General features: G+C 36.9%; 1 protein-coding gene across 11 annotated transcripts in view; it reads right to left on the bottom strand.

Annotated features, from left to right (window-relative positions):
* Nucleotides 1-5084, bottom strand: part of LOC140533766 (uncharacterized) — a 116880-nt gene extending 111796 nt beyond the window's left edge. For 5 of the 11 annotated variants that reach the window (XM_072653940.1, XM_072653932.1, XM_072653934.1 and 2 more), the window contains exons 1-3: nt 3536-5083; nt 1172-1382; nt 778-1012 (exon numbers count right to left, since the gene is read on the bottom strand). Coding sequence is in view for 10 of the 11 variants with exons in the window: in XM_072653932.1 (XP_072510033.1) it covers nt 778-928 (151 nt within the window). In the remaining variant the exon portion in view is untranslated. Of the gene's footprint in view, nt 1-777; nt 1013-1171; nt 1383-3535 lie in introns of all 11 variants that reach the window. The other 6 variants (XM_072653942.1, XM_072653941.1, XM_072653943.1 and 3 more) reach the window with 3 other exon arrangements.
* Nucleotides 5085-12738: the final 7654 nt, after the last annotated feature.

Raw genomic sequence — 12738 nt, 5'->3', positions numbered from 1 at the left:
ATGGTCTCCTTCCTCCCCCATCCCCTCCCCGCCAGTCCCCAGATCTCACCCTAGAGAGCAAAGTTAGGTTGGTGATACATAGTACAAGGGCAGAGGAAGAGAGAGAGCAATAAAGAGGGGAAACTGAGCAATGCTTATGCTAAACGAAAGACAATGAACTCTACTGGGTGAACTTTGAGTAATAGCATTTCTGTAGTCATTGAGAAATGGAAGAAGTGAAAATAAGGGGAATATCCTGAGAAAGAGAAAAGCTGTTCTTCACTAAGGGTAGGACCTTGAAAAAATCACACAGATGTACATGGAAGAGGTTCTCCTTTCCTGTTACCTTCCTAAAGGCAATCCACTATTATAAACATGAGCCCTTCAGCCTTTGCTAATGCCAGTAGGTGGGAAAGCACATGTGAGTGTCTCTTCTTCTCCCCAACTCACACCACTTCTCCTCACACACACAAATGCACAAGAGGTTACATCACCTATTAGTTTCCCATAGGGTTCAGAGTGTAAGGAACACTAGAGATTATTAGTTTCATTTTCTCCTTTCACAAATAAGGAAATTTAGGCCCACAAAAGTTGAATGACTTTCTAAAGATTACACAGAAAGTGAAGTAGTAGAATGAAAATTTTTAACCCATGTCATTTGCCCCTAAATATTATTCCCTTTCCCTTAGATTGAAAAAAACACAGCAGTTTGATTTCACAAGCAGAAAAGAATTGGGAGGGATGGCAGCATGGGCCCTGAAAGGAGAGTATTAACTGAACTCAGAATCATAAGCTTACCTGGTTTTGATGTTGGAGCAGACATCACCAGAGCGAGCAGGGTGGTGACAAGGAGTACCTGCTTCAACATGATGCTCAGTAGTATAGGTAGAACACTCAGAGAAAAAAGACAAGTGGTTTCTACATGTCTATATATAGTTCCCAATCCCATAGCCTTCGTCAGATCCAGTTCCAGTCCCAGGTATCTCCTCTCCCTAAGGCAGTATTCCAAAATTTAGAGGGGGAAAGAATGCCCCTGGAGGAAGGAAGCACACAAGGATAAGGAAAAAATTGAGGGGGAGAGATTAGAAGATGAAGAAATGAGAAGCTGGTACTGGGGGAGGGAGGGAGGGATAGAAGAAAAGATCTGATGATCAATGTATTTGCAAAAAGGTCAACTGCCCTGTAGACATACCTTTTTCTTGCTTTTTCTGAGGTAGAAGAGAAATTCCTCCTTCCATCAGATGACCCAGGTCATTATCATGTCAGGCTTTAAACTGGTTCTGTTGAGATTTGTGCCCCTCCTAGGTCCTTAACATCCTCTGTGGTCCCAGAATCAGAAGTTGGATTATGATTCCAGGTTTTATGATCATCAGGAGTTGCTCATTGGGAACATGTCACTGGTACTGATTGGAAAGTCATTATTTCATATGAATTTGGAATTAAGTGCAAGAACCTAAGAGAAGGATGACCTACACACATTGTGCATGCTTACATTCAAGAGGTCTAAATCAAAGTGATATGTCTGGTTCAAAAGCAAATTAATTGACTTAGAGGATCAGGAACAGCTTTGTGAAAAGTCAAATTTAAGTTGGAATTCAAGGGACAATAGTGAATTAAGGGAGTGGGTATTTCAGTATAAGAGAACAGTATGCACCAAGGCAAGAAGGCTGAAATTGCTTCTTGAACTTAACTGAATTACTTTCTGAATGTAGATTTATCCCCAAGAGAGACCAATTTTGCAAAAGGCATTTTTCCAGAGGCTAGACCTCCCAGACAATATGCCAGAGAGTAAAGGAGATTAAAAGAGACTAACTGAGGTTGATTCCAGAAGAATCTGAAAAGATTTATATGAACTGGTGAAAAGTTAAGTGAGAAGAAACAAGAGAATGTTGCACACAGTAGTAACAATCAGTGAAGAACTGGAAATGACTCAGTTATTTTCAGCAATACAATGATCCAAGACAATCCCAAAGGACTCGTAATGAAGCATCACTTCCAGAGAAAGAACTGACAAAATCTGAATACAGATGGAACCATGCTATTTTCTCTTTCTTTCTTTTTTTGTCGTCTTCTTGTACAAAATGACTAATATGGAAATGTTTTACATGATTGCACATTTATAACCTATACTGGATTGCTTACCATCTCAAGGAGGAAAGGAAGGGTGAGGACAGAATATAGAACTCAAAAAAAAATTTTAAATGCTAAAAATTGTTTTAAGATGTAATTGAGAGAAAAATAAAACATTTTAAAAAATAAAGTATAACTCAGGTTTTAAAAAAAAAGACTATTATCCTAGATGGTCCAATCTTATCAGATATCAGCACCCATCCTCTTATAGTCAGTCCTGTAATGGTCAAAAAGGGTTCTTCTGAGGGTAGGATTTGGTAGAACGAGGGGTATTCATTTTTGCTTTCATTCATTAAATATTCATTTAGTGACAAGTATTGATCTATTGAATGATCAATGTGCTTTGCTAGGAAATGTACGAAGGTTGGATGAGACAGTGGCTTTTGCCTGAAGAATTGCTGCTTACCAGCTATGTGACACTGGGAAAATCACTTCATTTCAATTTCCTCATCTTAAGGTGAGATGGAAAACATCTATACCACACAGCTTCCTTGGTACTGGGAACATTAAAGGGGGACATGGGTTTTGATTACAGAACTGCCAGCTTTTGCCCCTCCATTACCAGAGCTGGAGATCCCCCTTCAAGTGCCTACTCTACTAAGAGACCTCACACAAACCATAAACCAAATAGCAACACTGTGTCATCAGGAGGGATCTAGGTCTCAGTGAAAGCCAGAATATGGAATAGGTGAATAAGGAAAAGATCTAGATGAAAATAAGTTTGTTAACTACGGAACAGACATTGCAGATATCAGTGTTGTGTCTGTCTTGAATGGGATGCTAAGAGGGTAGGATTGAGGGGAATGGGCATAAAGCAGTGGGGCAATATGGTAAACAGGGTTTGTACAATGAAAGCCAGGGGCTCAGAATCATTGATAGGGGGAGGGTAAGGCAGGGTAAGAGTGTGCTAACCATTGAAGAATTATTTCAAGTTGATTTTCAATGAGTGGAGTGAAGCCCATTGATGGATGGATTAGACTTTTCAGGGATTTCCCTTGATGACCAATTTAGGGGGAAATTATGATAATGAGACATATGAGGTCCATGAATCCTGATTTCTGTTAGGCAAAAAAGCAGGCAAAATGACAGTCTTGGAATCTGGGAGAGGAAGGAGGAGCTGTAATTTGAGCTATGTCTAATCTGGGAATGGTTTCTAGATTTCTGGAGAAGACCCTAAGATCAAGTCAGAGGCCAATGACCTGAGGTCTCTACCCAGGAGTGACATAGGTCTCCTTAGGAAGACTCAAGATACAACTGAGGGGGACACAAGAGGGGTAATTAAATCAAAGGAGATGCAGCACTCACTGGGATAACCTAGGTGACATATAGAAGCCACTAAATGACTGGATAATGGAGATCTCTTGGGTAGTATGCTCCCTTTCTAGAATGATGGAAACCTAAGGTGTTGTCTCCCCTTAGAATATACCTCAAGTGTTCTGGGATATTGCCAGGGTGTCAGCTTCTAAGGAAATACATATATTCATCATTCTTCACTTTCTATATGCCTTGCTTCCATAGATGAGTTTTATCTGAAAAGAAAGACCAGAAGGTTCATTAGGACCTTTTCTCTGACAACCAGACAGGGAACTATTACAGATGCACCAAATATAATATTTGAAAGGGACCCCAGAGATCATCTTGGCTTCTCTCATCTGAGAAGGAATCCCCCATATAACATCCCTAATTTTCCATTCTTTCTGGCCTATTTCCTATTACTATTATGGGGATGAGATCCTCATTTGTAAAAAGTGCCTTTAAAAAGCTGTTTATGCAGATATGGCGTAGCAACTCAAAATCAGTTTTAAAAAGTGTCACAAATGATTATGATTATGTCAAAGGCTAAAAAAACAAATCATAGTGTTTTAGAACTTTAATATTTTAGCTTTAATATGTGATTGACAGAATATTTTCCTGATGTATTCATCTTAAGGTATTAAAGTTTAATTTGACAAAGCATTTTATAACCACCATATTTACATAAGCTTATGAAAAAAAGTACTTCCAGGTGGAGTCAAGATGGCAGAGATAAAAGAGGAACTTGCTGGGGATCTCCACCCAAAGCCCCCCAAATACCTGTAAAAAATGACTCTAAACAAATTCTAGAGGTACATATTCCACAGAATGATGGTGTGAAGCAAATCTCCAACCCAAAACAACCTGAAAAGTCAATAGGAAGCATCTATCACACTGGATTGGGAGCAGAGTGTAGTCCAGTGTGGGCAGCTCCAGCACTGATGGGGCATGAGTAGGCCTCAGGGAACTGAATCACTGGCAGCTGTGGAAGTTTCCAGGCATCTTGACTCCAAAATGCCAGGTCAACTTCAGAGATCAGTGGAAAAAACTTGTTGGACCTGCGTGACAGAGTAGCATAGTCCAGTCCCAGTCACAGAGTGGCTGAGGGGGAAGAGGATCCTGTGGCAGCTGCAACAGGAGCAGTGGCAGTGGGAATAGCAGTTTCTGGAGCTCTAAGCCCACAGAGTATGGGGAGATCAAGTGGTTGACAGTACACCCCTAGTCCGACTGGAAGCAGAGAATTATCTTGACAAAGACCGCAAAAGTCAAGTAATTGACTGGGGAAATCAGCAAAAACTGGAAAAAAACCAAACTACAGAATCTTACTTTGGTGAGAAGGAAGATCAAAACATGCAACCAGAAGAAGATAACAAAGTCAAAGCTCCTGCATCCAAAGCCTCCAAGAAAAATATGAATTGGTCTCAGGCCATGGAAGAGCTCAAAAGGGATTTTGAAAATTAAGTAAGAGAAGCAGAGCAAAAGTCTGGAAGAGAAATGAGAGTGATGCAAGAAAATAATGAAAAATAGGTCAATTGATTGCTAAAGGGGACCCAAAAATGCTGAAGAAAATAGCACCTTTAAAAATAGACAAACCCAAAAGGCAAAAGAGATCCAAAAAGTCAATGAGGAGAAGAATGTCTTAAAAAGCAGAATGGGACAAATAGAAAAGGAGGTTCAAAACGTCGCTGAAGAAAATAATTCCCTAAAATTTAAATAGAATAAATTAATAAATATATTTAATAAATACTAAATAAATCAATTTTAAAAATTAATTAAATAAATCAATAAAACATTAAATAAACATAATTAATTATGTTAATAGACAAATAAATATTAATAAAAATTAATAAAAGTAGAGCAAATGGAAACTAATGACTTTATGAAAGATCAAGAAATTCTGAAACAAAATCAAAAGAATGAAAAAATAGAAGACAATGTGAAATATTTTATTGGAAAAACAACAGACCTGGAAAATAGATTCAGGAAAGACAGTTTCAAAATTATTGAACTATCTGAAATTCATGTTCAAAAACAAAGAACTTAGACATCATCTTTCAAGAAATTCTCAAGGAAAACTGTCCTGATATTCTAGAACCAGTGGAGAAAATAGATATTGAAAGAATCCACCAATCACCGCCTGAAAGAGAACTCAAAAGGAAAACTCCTAGGAATATTGCAGCTAAATTCCAGAGTTTCTAACTCAAGGAGAAAATATTGAAAGCATTCAGAAACAATTCAAGTATTGTGGAAACACAATCAGAATAACACAACATCTAGCAGCTTCTATACTAAGGGACTGAAGGACTTGAAATATGATATTCCAGAGGTCAAAAGAGCTAGAATTAAAACCAAGAATCACCTACCCAGCAAAACTGAGACAAAACTTCAGGGCAGAAAAATGTCATTCAATGAAATAGAGGAGTTTCAAGCACTCTAGATGTAAAAAACAGAGCTGAATAAAAAATTGACTTTCAAAAACAAGTTGGGGTGTGTGTGTGTGTGTGTGTGTGTGTGTGTGTGTGTGTGTGTGTGTGTGTGTGTATGCACAGGGTGAGTTAAATAGGAAGGGATGATTTTTTTAAAAATAAAATTAAGGAGTGAGAGAGGAATATATTGGAAGAAGGAGAAAGGAAGAAATAGAATGAGGTAAATTATCTCTCACATAAAAGAGACAAGAAAAGCCTTTTACAATGAGGGAAAGAGGGAGGAGATGAGAGGGAAAGCATGAACCCTACTCTTATCAGATTTGACTTAAGGAGGGAATAACATGCACACTCAATTGGGTATGAAAATCTAACTTACCCTACAGGAAAGTAGGAAAGAAGTGGATAAGCAGGGGGGAAGGGATGATAGAAGGGAGGACCAATAGGAGAAGGGGTCAATTAGAAGTAAACACTTTTGAGGAGGGATAGAGTTGAAAGAGAGAATAGAACAAGTGAGGGACAGGATAGGATGGAGAGAAAACATAGTGAAGTCTTTCACAATATGACTGCTATGGAAATATATTACATGAATATACATGTATAATCTATATGGAATTGCATGGCTTCCGCATGAGGGTGGGTGAAGAGGGAGGATGGGAGAGAATTTGAAATTTAAGGTTTTAAAAATGAGTGTTAAAAATTGTTTTCATGTAACTGGGGAATAAATCATGCTGGCAATGGAGTATAGGAATCTATCTTGCCCTACAAGAAAATAGAGAAGAAGGGGACGAAAGAAGGGATAGGTGTGTGATGCAAGGGAGGACAGATTAGGGGAAGGTGTAATAAGAGTGCATGCTGTCTTGGGGTGTGTGGAGAGGAGAGATAGGGAGAAAATTTGGAACTCAAAATCTTGTGGAAGTGAATGGTGACAACTAAAAATTAATTAATTAATTCTAATGAACAGATTCTTCTCATCAATAAATTTGCTTTCCTATTTAATTTTTGAAGAGTATCAGTTTGTTCTAGCTTTTCTGTTCTTTAGAAACAATATTGGTCAAGTATTAACTGCCCTTCTTTCTCATCTCTGTACCCTGAACTTATACACTTCCCTAGTAAGAGACAGATGTGTGAAGAAAAAATCTTCCTAATCACAGGAAGTAATTTTTTTTTTGAGGCAGTCGAGTTTAAATCAGGGTTGCACACCTAATAAGTCTGAATGCAGATTTGAACTCAGCTTCTCCAGACTTCAGGGTGGGTGCTCTATCTATCTACTGCACCACCTAGTTGCCTGGGAGTTTTTTTTTTACAACAGCTTTTTAATGAAGCCTTTTGAATTTTAGGTCATCATGTTTTCCTGAAAACTTCCCACCCTGCTATCAGTACTTCCCCTTGTAACAAAGAAAAATAATTAGACCAAATTGACTGAAAAAAACAAAACTATATCTAATTGTGTATATGGCATTTTACTCTACTGAAACAAGGGCTGTTTCTTTCAATATCTGTTGTTCGGAACCAAGAGTTGTCATTGCAGTTAATTTGAGTTAAGCTCACTTGGGTTGTTTGGTCGTGGGACAGTGGATAGAGCTCAGCACTTGGGAGTCCGGAAACCCTGAGTTTGAATCTGGTCTCAGGCACTTAATAGCTTTGTGACTCTGGACAAGTCACTTAAAACTGTTTGCCTCAGTTTCTTCCTCTGTAAAACGAGATAGAGAAGGAAATGGCAAACCACTCCAACATCTTTGCCAAGAAAACCCCAAATGGGGTCATGGAGATTGAGCATGACTGAACAAAAACAACAGTATTACATATAATATCTATAATTTTATGTATTATTACATATTATTTCAGTGGGAATAACCTAGTACACTTCATCAGGGAGAGAAAAGAGAATTCACTCTCTTCACAATTAGACTGTTCACTCAATGGGCCTTACCTGCCTCTAAGTGAGTACCTGAAAAGCCAGTCCTAAAAAGGCCAAGGTCTCCCATTGCATCCTGGGTCATCTCCAGTCATCCTGATGAATATCTGGTCACTGGATTCAGATGGCTCTGGAGGAGAAGTGAGGCTGGTGACCTGCACAGCCCTCCCTCACTCAAAACAAAGTCAAGTGCAAGTCATGTCACCATTTCTCTGATGTCATGGTCTTCTTCAAAAATTAAAGACGAACACAAGCAGAATTAATTAGGGAAAAAAATAAAGAAGCAAATGACTCACACTAAAGAAAGAATGAATGAATGAAAGAAGGAAAGATAGAAAGAAAAAAGAAAGGAAAGGAGGAAGGAAGGAAGGAAGGAAGGAAGGAAGGAAGGAAGGAAGGAAGGAAGGAAGGAAGGAAGGAAGGAAGGAAGGAAGGAAGGAAGAATTTCCAAATATTTCTAATGAAAATATCAGAGCTAAGTACAAAATTTGACATACAAACATAGGAATCAAGAGAAGTATTAAAAGGCAAACATGAACAAGCAATAATAAGGGACTAAACCAGATTAAACTGTTTATGTGTGGTCACTCAGAAATCTGTTGTCATCAAGGATCATAGAAAGAGTCAACTGGAGAGTGATTCTGCTATGTTTAGGTGATCTCAAAAGAAGAATGGAAAGGATGCAGAAGAAAAGGACACTGGGAGATGGAAGAAGTCAGAGGAAAGATGGGGGAAATTATATCATATGAATGAAGTTAGCAAGGAAGAGTTTATACAGCAGAGAAGACAGTGGGAAGGACTTAATGGCACTTGAACCTCACATCTGAATTGGTTAAAGGAGGGAAAAGTACGCATTCAAACAGTGTTGGGTACAAAAATACATCTTATCTAATAGGGAGAGCAAATGCAGTTAAGGGAAAGGGGGAAATAAGGAGCAATAAATCAGAAGCAAAACAGACTGCTGAAGGGCATAAGAGAATAGGGTGGAGGGAAATATATAGAAATTATAATTGTGAATGTGAGCAGGATGAAAGAGGAGAGTAGACTGAATTAGAAACCAGAATCCAACAATATATTGTTTACAAGGAGCACACAAAACAGAACGGCATACACAGAGTTACAATAAGGGGCCAGAGCAGTCTATTATGTTTCAGACAACATAAATAAGGTAGGGTTAGCCATCATAATCTCAGACAGACAAAGCAAAAGCAAAACTAGACAGTGACACTATGGACAGAACCTCATGACGCCCTGCCCTCAAGGGAACCAATGTTTAAATATATGTTTGTGTGACACACACATATATATATATATATATGTATATATGTACATTTGTGGGACTACATTCCAACATGGGAGAGTACATGAAGTGGGGGAGGGAGACAGGGGAATAGAAAAGGACATGTGATGAGTTAGGGTTATACCAATGACTATCAATGAAGGGGAAGTGACTCCTGTGGTCTCACAAAGAAAAGAAGCTGTAGGGGAGCAGATGAGGAAGAAGGGGGAAGGATTGAAATGGGGAAGGAAGGAGACCTTTCTTTGGTGGTGAGAGAGGGTTCCATTGATGAATGTTCCTACAGTCTGTGAAGGGAGATGGGACCCTATGCTGGGGAATTTGGTGATTCAAAAGTCTACTCATCCTATTTTTGGAGGGGGTGGAGTTGAAACCCCTAGAGACAACTGATACCTGAGGTAGTGGGAGAATATAGACCCAGGGAGGAAATTTGAGATAAATATGGGGGAAAAAGGTAACCTAGGGTAGAGCATGGATGAGTACTGGGCTATATATAACCAGGGATGTGGTGGGGAATGGGCTCTACCATTAGGCAGTATCCTCTCTGACTCTTGTAATAATTGACATTATTCTGTTAGTAAGGTTCAATGGAAAAGGGAAATCCATGGGACATGCTTTACAAGACAGTGGCAGAAAACACATAGAGAGGAGAGCCTAGAGTGGATACCTAGGCCTTGATAGAATAAAGAATTCAGAGTAAAGAGAGGGACCAGATAATTATAGACGTCATCAGTCAGAGAATGAGGATCTGGAGTAGACAGAAAGAAAAGATAGATAATAAAGAGAATGAGGGAAATACTTTTTGGAAAGGGGTACAAAGCAATTTTTTTAAAAAATTAAACTAATGAACAAGATCAGTTAAAGAGAAGAAGAGAATGGGAGATCTATTTGAATAACTCAGAATAAAAACTGAGGTGGGAGGAAAATTATATATCAAGATAAAAGTAGGAAAAAAATGGAAACTCCAAAGCAAAAGAAGTAACAAATGAGCGGAGGGGATCAGGAGAACAGAGCCACCTTAAAAAAAGATTAAGGGAAAGTAACTGAAGGAACATAGTACTGTGTGCTAAGTGTAGGAAAGGGGGAAAAAATCATAACTTGAAAAAAACCAATATTAAAGAGTTAGAGAGGAACATATAAACCTAATTCCCAAACTTTAAATGTGAACAGATTAAGCAGTTCAATAAAATAAATGAGTGGTGGATTGGATAAGAAAAGAAAGCTCTATTTTTTTTTTTTTTTTACAAACAACGTTTTTAAAAACAGAGGCACACACAAAACTGAAGGGATGGAAAAAATTTATTATGCATCAAGTGAATCCAAAAAAGCAAAAGTTGCAATGATGTTACCTGAAAAGCAAAAAAAAAAAAAAAAAAAAAACATTCCAAAACAAGATGGATAAAAAGGAAAGTATATTATGCTGAAGGGAACCATAGACAACAAACCAATATTAGTAATGAAGTTCTATGTTTCAAATGCCTTAGCTCCGAATTCATAAAAAAAAATTATCTGAGCTTCAAGAAGACATAGATAATAACACAGGATGTAGGACAGTGACAGGAAACTTCAATCTGTGTGTGTGTGTGTGTGTGTGTGTGTGTGTATGTTTTGGATAAGTAACAATATATATTTCTGCATGTGTATGTGTGTTGGTTGAATAGGTAACAGAAAGACAAAATTAACAGAGAAAATATATAACTGAACAAATTGATGGAGAAAACTGAGTTTAAAGATTTATGGCATCTTTTTAATGGGACAGCAAAATAATATAAACATTTATTAGTACCACATGGGACTTCAAAAAAAATTGACCTCATACTAAGGTGCAAAAATACTGCAAATACTGCAAAAAAGGCAAAAATAGGTAATACTTTCTTTATAGACCATAACATACACACAGATAAACACACATACACAACATAGAAGTTGGTTCAGAGACCCCTAACAAAAAAATAGTGACCCAAATGGAGACTTGCTAATGAAATCCTACATAATAAGTGAATCAAAGAAAAAATGATGCACCAACAGACCAACATTTCTGGGATACAGCTAAAGTAGTCCTCAGTGAGAAAATATGGAAATATTTTAACAAAATAGAAAAAGAAGATGGACTAAACATGATTTTTTAAAATTATAAAACCCTAAAATAAGCACAAAAGAGAAGTATTAAAAATTAGAGGGCAAATAGATGAATTGGAAACAAAAAAAAACCCATAGAAATGACAAATAAAGCCAAAAGTTCATTCTAATAAAATTGATATGGAGGAAAATAAAATTAATAAAATATCAAATGCACAAGATGATGGGTTCACAGGAGAAATATATCAAACTTTTAAAGAACAATTAGTACCTATACTTCACAAATTATTCTCAAAAACTGAAAAAGAAGGATTGGATTCCTTTCCTTCTTATCCTTGGTACATTAATTTTCTCTGTACAGAAGCTTTTCAGTTTCAAGTAATCAAAGTTAACTTTTTGATCTTTTATAATTGCTTCTATCTCTTGTTTATTTAAGAGTACATACCTTACCCACAGCCAGGAGAAATACGTGATCTGTTCTTTTTCTCATTTTTTAATAGTATGATCTTTAACGTTAAGATTATATGCCTATTTGGAATGTATTAGAACATATGATTAGGTGCTGTCTAAGACTAATTTCTGCCACACTACTTTCCAGTTTTCTCAGCAGTTGTTATCAAATATGAGTTTTTTTCCCTGGGTAATTGTATTTTCCATTTTATCAACAGAGTAACTGAGTTCTTTTGTCTGATTCTCTCTTGTCTAGTCTGTTCCATCAATCTATCTCTCTGTTCTGTAATTCATACCAGATAGTTTTGATGACTGTTTCCTTATAATTTGAATTCTCAAAAACTGAGAAAGAGAGAAATAACCCTTTGTCACTACTTCTTTTCTTCGCTTCCCTTTATATCATAGATTTTTTGTTTTGCCAGATGAATTTTGCTATTATTTTGTTAAGTTCTGTTAAGGTATCCTATTGGTAATCTGATTGGTGTAGTATTACAAGTGTAAATTAGTTTGGGTAATAATGTAATTTTTATTATGTTGGTATGACCTAGGCATGAGCACTGAATATTCCTCCAGCTATTTAAGTTGCTTTTTGTTTCTTGCTTTTTTTAAGGAATACTTTGTAATTGAATCTACACATGTCTTTTGTGTTCTTTAGTAGATCAATCCCTTCAAAATGTTATGTATTTTATAGTTATTAGGAATGGCAATTCCCTTTCTATTATTGCTTTTTTGTGTTTTCTTATTATTATATAGAAATGCTATATTGACTTTTAGATATTTATTTTATAACTTGAAACTTTGATGAAAGTATTCTTTTTCTTAGTTGACATCTTTGCTGATTCCCTCGGATTTTCCCTGTAAACCATTATATCAGCAAACAGGGATGGTTTTGTCTTTTCTTTATTTATCTTTATTCCTTTAATTTCTTTCCTTTGTCTTGCTAGCATTTCCAAAACTATAACAAATAATAATGGAGAGAATAAGCATGCTTGCTTCACTCCCATTCTTACTGGAAAAGGTTCTGGTGTATCTCTATTGCATATGATGTTTGCTTTTGGTTTTAGATAGATGTTTCCTATGACATTAAAAAAAGGTTCCTCTGTGCCTACACTTTAATGCATAAAAGAATGTTTTGCTTTGTCAAAGACTTTTTTGCATCTCTTGAGATG

Source organism: Notamacropus eugenii, chromosome 3, assembly GCF_028372415.1.
Source record: "Notamacropus eugenii isolate mMacEug1 chromosome 3, mMacEug1.pri_v2, whole genome shotgun sequence".
Taxonomy (NCBI): Eukaryota; Metazoa; Chordata; class Mammalia; order Diprotodontia; family Macropodidae; genus Notamacropus; species Notamacropus eugenii.
This window is presented reverse-complemented; position numbering and strand designations above follow the sequence as displayed.